This window comes from Python bivittatus, unplaced genomic scaffold (assembly GCF_059951505.1).
Source record: "Python bivittatus isolate LINGU-HERP-01145 unplaced genomic scaffold, Pbiv_v1 ctg000180_np1212, whole genome shotgun sequence".
Taxonomy (NCBI): Eukaryota; Metazoa; Chordata; class Lepidosauria; order Squamata; family Pythonidae; genus Python; species Python bivittatus.
Window position 1 is genome coordinate 2,529,976 of NW_028277047.1, and position 12,210 is coordinate 2,542,185.

Genomic DNA, 12,210 nt, shown 5'->3' on the forward strand with positions numbered 1-12,210 from the left:
CTAACCCAACGGTGTGTGGTTCGGGGAATGAAGTATTTGCTCAAGAAACAAACAGGTGGGGGAGACGGGGGGCCGGGGTGGTGGTGGAAAGAGGCTGGCTTTTCTGCCTTCCCCAAAAAGTGCCCCCCCCTCCCGCCTTTGGCTCAGAAAAAGCACCCCGGTGGTTTTTCACTGTTTTTATAGCTCTGGTGATGGTTTACACGAGTCGTTTACAATAGCTTCCTGTCTGCGAAAGAATCAAAACAAAGAGCCAGAGACATTGCCACCTTGTTTCCTTTTCTGTTTCCTTTTAATTTTTTTTTCCTGAGTTGCAACGTCTTTCTTTCGGTCCTGCCACACCACAGGGCTTGCTGTTCCCTCCCAGTCTCCTGGGGCGAGCGGGAACTTGCTACAGGCCACCAGAGCAAAATTAAAACATTTCCTTCCTTGTTCCTTCTTCTGTCGCCCTTTCCGTGGTCAACCTTTCAGCTCAAACAAGGTTGGGAACGAGTTCTTATCGGACTCCAGAACCCAGCATTCCTGGCCAATGGGGGTTGGAGCCCCCGGGGTCCTCTGAAGAACCGCTGCCTGCTTCCCCTCCTTTGGGGCCGGGGCAGCCTCCTCCACGCGGACGTAGCTACAGACTACAACTCCCATCACCCCCAGCCAGCACTTATTCTGTTCTTTCTTTGGGGAAATCCTTTGGGGAAAAGGAAATCCTTCCTTTTCCTCCCTCTGCCATGCTTGCTTGAAGCTCGGGCTTCCCAAATCGGGTTTGAGCCAACTGTGCTTGTTTTGGAGGTCAGGGTGAAACCAACCAGGGTTTGTCGTGTTGCAAGAGTGAAGCTGGTTAGGAAGGGGGCCTTTCCAGGGCCAAAGGGGTGGGGTGGGAAAGGCCCCCGCTCTTGGGTCCCTCGCTGCCCGGCGAGGGGCTTGTGGGTTGGCCGAGGGAACGTGCATTACCCGAGACGTCCACCCTCATCCGGATGGGGAGTTAGGGAGAAACGAACCGCAACACCCGGGCACAGCCTCCCGTTGCGCAGGATGTCACAGCAAAGGAAGCGCCGTGCGGTTGTCGCAAGGGACGGCTGGCGGGGCGCACGGCGAGGCGCATCTGTAAAGGAAGGGCCCCCTTCTTCCTCCCCCCCGTCGTGGTAGCCACAGTCCCAGAGATGGCTCGCGCTTAGCTTGCGGTCGCCCAACGAGCGTCGGACCCGCGTCTGAGGAACGAGACCAACCCAGATTCCCGGGCAGCGTTCCGGTTTTGTGTATTTTATTTATTCGTTTGGAGCAAGGGTAGCGCCCTGGATGTCTTGCTGCAGAAAGGGGAAGAAACGGGTTTGGGTGTGTGTGCGTTCGTGCGTCTTTCCCTTTTATTTTCAACACGTTTTCCCTCTACGGTATTCGCTCTTTCTTTAAGCCACTGGGCCTTTTGTCCCACGGTCTCAGGGCTGAGAACGTCCTCCTGGCAGGTCAGCTTGACCCCCCATCTCTGGCCTCGTTCGCGGGTCACACTAAGCCATCGTTGGATGGTGGTTTGCTGGAATAATCCGGTTACAGGTTTGTATAGCCAGCTAAGCCCTAACCAGAGTTACGGGGAGTAACAGATAGCCATGTCACCAGTGACCATCACTAGCCCATCTTTCCCAAATTGGCTACTCTCAGTTAAAATGGGGGGTTGCGTTATTCGGCAGGGAGTTCCCCCGCTCAATTCAGTGCAGTGTGAAGGATCTTTTGCTTTTATCTAACCCAGAATTGGTCAGTTTTACTGGGTGATGCCAGGATCCAGTATCTGGAGAGAGAGGGAGAAATTGACCCACATCCGCACGGCTGAACCTCATTTATACCTCGGTAACGAGCCTTAATTGCTTTTAAGATGATTTAAAATAAAAGGAAATTAAAATTCTTCTGACATTTCAAAGTCGCCGGCACGGAACGCTTTCTCCACAAGGTCTCTCTTGGTGGCCCTGTATGGCTAAACAGGCAGCAGGTTAGCCAGGTTGGTTAAAACCGGGTTGGCGTTAACTGTGGTTCATGGAGGGGGCACCATTGTCTTCCTTTTCTTTGTTCCCATCTGGGTTTGTTCTCTTTGCTCCTTTGGCTGTTGTGTGGTTCCCTCGTTTTTCAAGGTTTTTAACAATTTGTAAACTGCCCAGAATGTAAATTTAGTAAATTACGATTATGGTTGGTCGCCCAGCCAGCCAGATGCTTAGACTGGATTTGGCATTTTTATCCGCCTATCAAGTTCTTCCCAAAGACCTGGGATAATAGTATTATTATTGTTGTTGTTGTTGTTGTTGTTGTTGTTGTTACTACTACTACTACAACTACCTACTAGTAATAGTATCCACATGTTCTGGGAATCCAGCCTGCCTGGTGAGTTTCTGAGTGGATGAATTGTGAAAATCGGAGGACAGGCTAAGTTTAATAACCAGGTTTAGCAGGCTGGTTGGTTTTCCCTCCTTCACCTGCAGCCCTTGCTCTTCTCTCTCTTTCTAAACACAGCGTCTCCTATGGGCCTGACTGCCGACCAGCAAATGCCATGGAATTTTGTGCTCAGAAACACCCCGCAGGTAAGACTTCTACGCCCCAGTTCTCTATCTGGAAGGAAACAAGGTTAAGGTAGACCTTGCTTAGCTACCGAGTTCTGGGTGTGAGGGGAATCGGAGGCCCCTGAGGTGCAATCTCTGTGCAAAAGCAGGGTGGCCAGCTTTTGAACTGGCCCTTGCTCCTGTGCTCCAGGTCCCTTGCTGTTAGGGCCCCTTTGGGTTTTCTCCCTTCTTCCTCGGGGACTCGGCGGCCTTGATCTACCTCGCAGGGCTGTTGCAAAGCCTCGCCAGCCTCGGTGCCTTGACTCGAGCGCCACCTACTCCTCCCTTGCAGTAACGCCCCTGCTGATCTGGAGAGAGGGCAGGCAGGGGGTCCTGAAGCGGATGAGGAAGGAAAGGATGAACAGATCCTTTAGGAGCGGAAAGGGCTTTTTAAGCTGATTTTGGGGGGGTGTTTCATCGGCACGAACGGGAGAGCAGGGTTGCCTGTGCCTGAACTGCAGCGCCCCATCCTTGGCCTGGGGGGGAGAGTCCGGAAAGGGGAAACAACCCACAAAGACCCCCCTCCCCTCCCCATCAAGCGGTCGTCTTGGTGACGCCATCCCTGCCCCGGATTGGCTGCTGTGCGGCAGTGGGTGGCGCCCCCCCTTCAATGTCAGGGTAGACTTTATCTTCTGCAGCAAGTGGAGGGGGGGGGCCGAAGGGAGGAGAGAAGGGGGGCTCTCTTGGCGTCCGGGATAGCTTCGTCGCCCACCATCCCCGTACGGGCGATCCCCGGCTCCCCGTAACCATGACGATCCCCAAGGAGATGCCTGAGAAATGGCCGTGGGTCGCCGTGGCGACAACCGATGTCCGCGGCCAGCCGCCTTGGGGGACAGGTACGGGGGGAGCCTTAGGGCAGATTGGAGAGGGGAGTCGTAGAAAACGAGGGGATTCTCCGAGCAACGGCCGCTGTCCTACCTTTGTCCTGTGACGGTCTCTCCGAAGATTATCTTCTTCCTGCGGCAATCTTGGAACATTACCTCATCTTCCACCGGCTCCCCCCCCAAGTTTCTTTGCATTTTTTTTCTTTTGTGGAGGGGGGAGATAGCCCTGCTTTTTCACCCAGAGCAAACCCCCTCCCCTTTCATTTCGCCTTTCTAAAAGGGACCTTGTGCCCAGCGGCCAGGGCAGAGGGACCCTGCCCGTTGCAGAATCCGGAACGGGTTCTCTTCTTGTCCTCCTTTCATTTGTCTTTTATTTTGGGGTGGGGGGGCATTGCCAAGCTAGGGACAGACGAGCAAAGTTGCAGCCAAGGATTGAGCGCGGCCCCCCCGTCTGGCTCGGCCCCGAGGGGTCTCAAATCCGCCCCCCGTGCGTCCAACTCAACCGAGATGTATCGAACCCAGATTAAAGGGGAAAGGTAACTGCAGTTTTGGCGATTCTGCGTGGCTAATCCGGACTGGGGTTCCCTTTCAGAGGAGGAAAGGCGAGTGAAGGCAAACGCTCGAGAATACAATGAGAAATTCCAGTACGCGGTGAGTGGCAGCCTGAAGTTGCGCGGAGAAGATTTGGGGGACGCAAGCAATTTGCTTCTCGCCGAAACGGGGTAATCCAGACTGGGCACCTGCTTTTGTGCAGGTGCTCCCCCCCAGTGTTTTAAGGCTGTGGAGTTCCATCCCCCATCCAGCATGGCAGGGGACATTGGGGGCTGCCTTCCAAGCTCCCCAGAGGGCAGCACATGGAGGTCAGGAAATGCGGGCTGTGCGCATGGCTTTGTCTCCAGCCGAAACGGTGCCTCTCCAAGGCAGCTGGGTCCTGTGTAGGCATGATAGAACCCAAACTTTTGGGGGGAAGGTGGGGTGGGGAGGAGGAGAAGGGCTGTGTTCCCACTGCATCTTAACCCCCAGCCAAAGGCCTTGCTCCCCCCTCTCTTCCTCTTTGCTGTGGACTGGCACGTGGGCTGTGTGAACCCAACCCCGTCCTCAGGCAAGTGATTCAGGGCCCCTGGCTGACCCAGCGAGTGAGTTCACCCCGTAATCAAGTTAAGCCTCTTAGTCCAACCCAGCTTGCCGGAAAGCAGACGCCAGCCTTTGACGCCAGTGGAGGGGGGGGAGGGGGGTCTGGGCCCTGCCTTTAGTTTCAGCTCTGCCCCCCCACCCTCGAATCCTTCCCCCCCCCCCAGTTTGGCCAGGGTGTGGCCGTGAAGAACTTGGTAGACCACAGGCGAGCCGAGTCTATAAATAGACCAGACACAAAATTAAAAAATGCAGAGTTTGGGAAGGAGACAAGTGGAGAAAGGGATGGGGGGGCGGGAGGGGGGGGTCTGGATCCTGTGCCTGTCTTTTTCCACGGCGTCTAGGAGGATGGATTGACGGTTGCACAAACGGAGAGGGAGCGGGACTTTTTTCTGATTTTCGCTCTTGGAAAATGTTGGGATTTTAAAGAAGGGGGGCCTTTATTTGTGGATCACTTCTGGGGGTTGGCTACCCCCGCGCCTTGGGGCAGGACAGAAATCCGGGAATAAGATGCCGGGGGGGGGGGTGGCCGTGCCGCGTCGCAAGGATCTTGCGCGGATCCACCTGCTCGTGCCCGGGTGTCCCGCTCTGTCCCGTTTAATTCTTTCTCTTGTTTTCCCTTGTTGGGGGGTTTTGCTGCTCCCCCAGAGTAACTGCATCAAGACGTCCAAGTATAACGTGCTCACTTTCCTGCCCATCAACCTTTTTGAGCAGTTCCAGGAGGTCGCAAACACTTACTTCCTCTTCCTCCTCATTCTCCAGGTGAGATTTCTGCCTGGGTGGGGAACAACGGGGATGCCCCCTTCTCCCATTGGGGGCTCCTCTAAGCTTCTCCCTCTGGCACAAGTGTGACGGGTGCATCACTAAACCTCAGTTTGGCCTAGTTAACTGCCCCCCCCCAAAAAACCTTGGCAGTGCCCTGCTTTCATTTACTGGTATTCTTTTTCTCGCTTTCTGTCCCCAATTCATTTTTCCTCCTGTTTTTTCCTGCTGCTTTTCTCTCTCTCAAGTTTTTGCTCGGATGTTCTCTCTTTCCTTCCTTTTTCTCATATTTTTCTTTCCTTCCTCCCTTCCCCCTCCCTCCTGTCTATCTTTTCCTTCCTTCCTCCCTTTCTCTCTTCCTCTCTTTTCCTTCCTTCCTTCCTTCCTTCCTTCCTTCCTTCCTTCCTTCCTTCCTTCCTTCCTTCCTTCCTTCCTTCCTTCCTTCCTTCCTTCCTTCCTTCCCAACTTTCTCTTCCTTTTTCCCCCTCCCTCCTTCCCTTCTCCTTGCCCCCTCCCACTCTGCCTGGTGCTGTTCTCTTCCTTTCCCCACCACGAGTCCAGCTCCTCTAATCGAACTCTCACATCCTCGCCGGTACCTTATCCCCACCGCCCCAGAGCCCTACTCTCAAGGGACCCCTGGGCCGTGGGTCCCAGTCAATAAACATGCCCCCTCTTGACTTTCCCTCCTCCCCAGCTGATTCCACAGATATCCTCGCTGTCTTGGTTCACCACAATAGTGCCTTTGGTCCTGGTGCTGACCATCACGGCCGTCAAAGATGCCACGGACGACTACGTGAGTGTCGGGAAGGACCCAGGAGCGAAAGGGCTGTGCGGGCTTGGGAATTGCCCTTGTGATCGCGAGCGTGCATGCCTTTACGGACACGGGGAGAGAGGAGGCCCTTAGTAGTTCACGCTAGGCAGATAACCTGGGGGATCCGTGAGCCACGCTGGACGCTCCCAAGCATCTTCCGAGCCCTGTTAGAAACTGGAGCGAAGGTGCTTGCAAACAGGAAAAATGGCTCCCTGCCTTTTGTAGGATGCTCCTTCCTACCCCACAGGGGTGGAGTCCTGCCCTGGGTAGCGGGTTGGATTAGATGATCTCTAAGCCCCTTCCCCTTTTTGCCTGAGCTGATGGGCGCGTTTTGCACTTTGCGCTGCGGCCCTCTTTTATCTTGATTTCCAAAGGAATACAAAATGTTTGGGGCCCGTGTGAGGCTCCCCTTGGGGTAGGATCTGGTGCAGAGCATGCAAAACCTTCACCGCAAAATTGGAGTTTCCTTTCCGTTTCCAGCGGGGGGGAGTCGGAGCCCAGGAAACAAACAGATTCCCATTGTTCCGTTTAACCGCGGTCTGAATCCGGATTAGGAACCCCTTGGTTGCATTCACGGAAGCGCCAAGCCTTGCTCGGTTTCCACCCCCCAGGGGCAGCTTTTTGTAGAGGGTGTGAACTCACCCTGAAACCTGGGCTTGGGTTCGAATTCTCGCTTTGACCCGCTACTCTCTGCTCACAGTTTCGCCACAAAAGCGACAATCAGGTGAACAGCCGGCATTCCCAAGTGCTGATCAACGGGATGTGAGTATGGAGCTGATGATTGGGGGGGAGGGAGGTGTTTTGGGGGGCAGGGAGAATATGGGGCAGGCGTCGCCATTTGTAAGAGGACCTCTGTAACGCCAACGACGGCTCCCATTTTAACGGGGATTGCCAGCCGTGCTTGAGCATTTGGAAACGTTGGCTGCTGAATTTTATTTTTCTGCCCATCATCTTCCCTAGACCACGACCTCTACCCTAGGGCCGGGAGGAAGTATGTTGGGGGCAGAGAGATGCGCCCCGCTTACCCAGACTCCCCCATTGTAACCTCACATTGATGGAGGGTGTTTCTGGGTTCCCGCGTTGCTGCAAATCCTTGCAACGAGCCTGCGAGGTGGGCTCTTTGGCCCAGGAGCCGGGTTGCCAGGACCGCGGGGCTGCAGCCGTCTCCCCTTCTCCTGCAAGACCCTCCGAGGGCCCCACCTTCCCCTGATCGTAGTCTAGTCACAAACCATTGGAAAGATTCAAAAGTTCCCGGGCTATCTCCACAAAATGCTAGGTTTCCCATTCTCTGGCCCAGCCTCCTGTCTCCGTAAAGCAGTTTCTCATTGATCGTTGGCCTTTGGAGGTAGACTGCGTTTAAGCATGGAGGTTCTGCTTTCGCAGCCGCGAGCCGGGATCCCTGGCGCGGAGGAGATTTGAAACCCAAGGTTGAGAACGAGGCTGGTTTTATCCCCTCGGTGTTTCATTCCTTCCCACGTTGCCTCTTCTTCCTTCTCTCTCCCAGCCTCCAGCAGGAGAAATGGATGAACGTTCGCGTCGGTGATATCATCAAGCTGGAGAACAACCAGTTCGTAGCGGTGAGTCCGTGCGTCGTGGACCGCGGATTGGGGACGGGGGCTACGAGACGCCGGAGGGGGAAGAAGAGAGACGGAGAGGCTTTCGTTTAAACTCATTTTGAAACCACCCCCCTTTGCTCTGCTCCCTTTTTTCTTTTAACTCCGACACCTCCATATGCTTCAACTCTGAAAATGTGCTTTTTCGGGGCTGGTAGCTTTGGCCCCGAGCTGGCTGTGAAGTCACCAGGACCCATAAGAGACTTTAAACTGACTCTCTTTCGAAGACATGGCCTGGGTGTGTTTGCAGGAGAGAAGCCACACCCAGAAGCAGCAGCCAAATTGTCATTTTTAACATCACGAGGGGACAATCGTGGCAGGTCCGGCCTTCCTCTGTTTGATTAAAGGTCTATCTCATTTGGAGCTGGGTCGTCCAGCTCTTGACCGCCACCATGACCCCAAGACGTGGCGACTGGGTCAAAGTCTCAGCCCTCTATCTTAACCCTGGTGTCCTTTTCCAGATATTTTCTGAGCAATAAACCAGCCAAGGAAAATGATGATCAGCAGTGGATTCCTGCTGCAGCCATGTCCCCAGGAACCCAACATTTATGACCCTGGCCAGGGGCTGCTTTTAAAAATCCTTCTCTTCTTCCACCAGTGATGGGTTTTTTTCCATCGAGCGCACGGGGGAATCTGTCCTCGTTTTCCCCTTCTTATCTCGTACCGCTGCCTTGCTATCTCGTATCGCCGAATGTCTTTAGGTCGCTCTTAACCTCCCGCCGGTGGTTTTTTATTTATTTATTTATTTATATTTATTTATTTATTTATTTATTTATTTTCCAAGCATATATGCTATTTACGGTTAAAATTATACGTAGAGGAATAGATACGTTCCTCTGACTCCTGAAAAGATGGGAATTTGAGATGGAAGGTTTTCTTCTCGGCTTAGAGATCTTCGCTCGAACCTCTAGTTGACGCCGATAGATTCCGAAATCCAGATTGAACGGGCACGATAGAGTTAGAGCGCTCGAATGAATGACAATCATCAGTTTAGTTTTAAGATTGGGGTCTTAGTGGAAATAAACACTTGGTTTTCTTCTGTTATCTTACAACTCAAGTTCAAGCCCAGGGTTTCTGGTTGTGAGTGCTCGGTTCGGATTAATCCGAACCGAGCACTCACAACCAGAAACCCTGGGCTTGGGTCGATTGTGTAATGCCAGGCAAATCGACAGCCGGATTTGATTTGATTTGAGTCCTAATTTTTTGCCTCCTCTCTGTCTCCCTGCCCAAATCCAGGCTGATCTGCTCCTCCTGTCTAGCAGCGAACCTCACGGACTTTGCTACATTGAGACGGCCGAGTTGGATGGGTAAGGACTGTGCCTAGTTGCCCACGTGGCATGGGGCCAGCTGTGCCCTACCCTTTCAAGCCACGGTTCTCAAACTTGGCAACTTTAAGACGTGTGGACTTCAACTCCCAGAACTCCCCAGCCACTGGGGAGTTCTGGGAGTTGAAGTCCACACGTCTTAAAGTTGCCAAGTTTGAGAACCGCTGCTTGAAAGGAACCCCTTGGAGACCCTCTTCTGCCTTCCAGCCCCTGATTAAACTGCTTTTCTCCCCAGGGAAAGCAATATGAAAGTCCGACAGGCGATCCCCGTGACGTCGGAGCTGAGCGACACCAGCCACCTGGCACACTTTGATGGTAAACTGGAGTATTATTATTATTATAATTAGTGTCATTTTCCCTACCAAGCCAATGATTTTTTTTTTAAAAAAAGCAGCAGCTTTCTAAGATCAGTTGCATGTTATGGCTATGCAGTCCTCGGTTAATGTCCATTCGTTCAGCAACCATGCAAACCTGTGACGGCGCTGAATGAGTGGGACTTACGACCAGTCCTCAAAGTTCCAGCCGTTGCAGCGCCCCCTGCAGTCACATGATCGCAATCTGGATGCTTGGCAACTGGCCCAGATTTGTGACCGTCGCAGTGTCCCGCGGTCACATGATGGTGATTTGCGACCTTCTCTGTCAGCTTCCCACAAATAAATGCAGTGGGGAAGCCAGAAGGAAGTCATAAGTTGCGGTCGTGTGAAGTCCTTGCTCAACGACTCGTGTGGTCCTCGCTTATCAACGGCAGCCGGGGAACACCAGAACTGCCGTCGCTGAGCAGCACAGTCCCATGACATTGTGCTTTACAACCGTATCGCTTAGTGATAGAAATTCTGGTCCCCGTTACCGTTGTTAAGCGAGGTCTACCTATAACTGATCTTCCCCTTGGCATCTTTTTAATTTTAGGAGAAGTGATTTGCGAACCCCCCAACAACAAACTGGACAAATTCAGCGGGACGCTGTACTGGAAGGAGAGCAAATACTCGCTGAGCAATCAAAATATGTTGTTGCGTGGTTGCGTCCTTCGCAATACAGAGTGGTGCTTCGGCCTGGTCATTTTCGCAGGTACGCAGGGCCGGCGGTCCCCCGTGCAGCTCGCAAGCAGGGACGTGGTATGAGGCGGAAAACCGAATGCCCGTTGGGGCAGAAAACCTCTGGTCTTAATATCAGGGGCTGAACTGAATAAACGCGATCGAATCGCGCAGGATATTTGGGGAAAAGGTAGCGAGAAACTTCTGGATTCAAATATATACACTGATTCAGAGGATTTTAAAGATTAATATACCATGGAAACTGGAGGGGTTTGGGGGGGGATGATGAACCAACAGGTGGAAAAAAAGTCATGGAACTTTATTTTTGCACACGCGAGGTTATTGTACGCACAAAGACGGAAAGATTTGGCGCTACCCACCGTGGAAGTGAAGTCAATGGAACTTGCTGAAGTGGCTAAATTGGCTTCTTTGATCGGAGAAAAACCAATATCTAGGTTTCTTGCTGACTAGAAACCCCTGATAGACTTTTTGCGCAAAACGGAAAAAAACGAACTTACGATTTACGGTTTTGATGATGAGACCGGAGAGATTATAGAAAGAAGAGAGTTATGTGTTAACCACTGAGTAAGAGGCAAATTTATCATTGTACAGTGGAACCTCGGGTTATGAACGCTTCTGTTAACGAACTTTTCGGGTTACGACCAGCTCCGGCCGCAAAATTTTGCTTCGGTTTGCGAACTTCGCCTCGGGGTACGAACAGGATACGCGGCCATTTTCCCTCCCGTGACACGGTCCACGGCCATTTTTCCGCTCCTGACACGTGGTCTGCGGCCATTTTCCGCCCCTGACACGTGGTCGTAGGGAGGGGGACTCTCCCTCCAAGCAATAGCCGCCTCCCTGTCCTCCACGCCGGAACGGATTAACGGTAATTACATTGAACCTTATGGGGAAATTTGCTTCGGGTTGCGACCAATTCGAGTTGCGGCCAGAGTCACGGAACGAATTAAGTTCGTAAACCGAGGTTCCACTGTACTTCGAACTGCTGTAAAGAAGATCGGAAGCCTCTTCTCTGTATTTTTTTTCCTTTTCTATTTTTCTTTTCCTTTCCCCCCCTTTTTTGCCCGTTGAGCTTCCTCTTGGATTCCCTTTTCTTTTCTTTTTCTTACTTTATATTAGCTTGTATTATTTTTATCATTTTAAAAACATCGTTCGTAACATTGTATATATAGAACAAAGGATGCACAGGGAAAAGAGATAGGAAATTAATTTGTAATGTTGTTTGAAGGATCTTTGTAAGACGCAGCCGGTGCCCCCTTCCAAGGTGGGGCAAGCCAGGGGGGCCTGAACAATTTGGTGAAAATAAATTCGAAATTGGGAGAGGCGGAAGAAGTTTTGCCAAAGGGTGCCTCGTTTTCTACTTCGGCAGGGCCGGACACCAAATTAATGCAAAACAGCGGCCGCACGAAATTCAAGAGGACGAGCATCGACCGTCTGATGAACACTCTGGTGCTCTGGGTAGGTAAGCGCCCCGTGGCCGCGTTACGGTTCGTGCATTCTCCGCGTCTTCGGGCGCAGAATTCGTCCTCGGTTCGCACGTTGCATTTTCTCCGCGCCGGTGCCTTTGGTCGATCCCCGGCGCTGTTTCAGTTTCCCGGAGGAGAAACCGAGGCAAAGAATGTGGTGGCTCGCTCCACTAGGGGGCGGCTGAGCCCTCGGCCAGCTCTGCAGGGTCGTTGGCCCTGGGAACGTAAGAAAGCTGAAAGGTCTCCTTTCCCTCGGCAGATTTTCGGGTTCCTGGTGTGCATGGGGGTGATCCTGGCCATCGGCAACTCCATCTGGGAATACGAAGTGGGCGCCTGCTTCCAGATTTATTTGCCTTGGGACAAGGTGGTCGACAGTGCCTTCTTGTCTGGGTTCCTCTCCTTCTGGTCTTACATCATCATCCTCAACACCGTCGTTCCCATCTCTCTTTACGTCAGGTATTTCGAACCCGCCTCCCGGGTCGCTACCGGGAAGGAGAAGGAGATGATGGTGGGCGTCCATGTCCACCTCTCGATTCTTCCTCCAGAAAGGCTAAAGGCTCAACTAGGGGGAGCCAGGGTGGTCTGGTGGTTAGCTGAGCCAAGGGACCCCGAATTCTAATCCTGGCTTGGGCACGAAGCCATCTGGGGGACCGTGGGCC

The 12,210-nt window shown here is 52.8% G+C and overlaps 1 protein-coding gene across 3 annotated transcripts in view; it reads left to right on the forward strand.

Moving 5' to 3' along the window:
* The window catches only part of ATP8B2 (ATPase phospholipid transporting 8B2), a 41,180-nt gene that overhangs the window by 14,110 nt on the left and 14,860 nt on the right, over positions 1–12,210 (forward strand). For 2 of the 3 annotated variants that reach the window (XM_088137232.1, XM_088137231.1), the window contains 11 exons: positions 2,485–2,552; positions 3,987–4,045; positions 5,174–5,287; positions 5,982–6,080; positions 6,799–6,860; positions 7,603–7,675; positions 8,948–9,018; positions 9,272–9,351; positions 9,943–10,101; positions 11,455–11,543; positions 11,811–12,007. In XM_088137232.1, the coding sequence (XP_087993358.1) occupies positions 2,485–2,552; positions 3,987–4,045; positions 5,174–5,287; positions 5,982–6,080; positions 6,799–6,860; positions 7,603–7,675; positions 8,948–9,018; positions 9,272–9,351; positions 9,943–10,101; positions 11,455–11,543; positions 11,811–12,007 (1,071 nt within the window). Of the gene's footprint in view, positions 1–2,484; positions 2,553–3,303; positions 3,407–3,986; positions 4,046–5,173; positions 5,288–5,981; positions 6,081–6,798; positions 6,861–7,602; positions 7,676–8,947; positions 9,019–9,271; positions 9,352–9,942; positions 10,102–11,454; positions 11,544–11,810; positions 12,008–12,210 lie in introns of those variants that run through there. The other variant, XM_088137233.1, reaches the window with a different exon arrangement.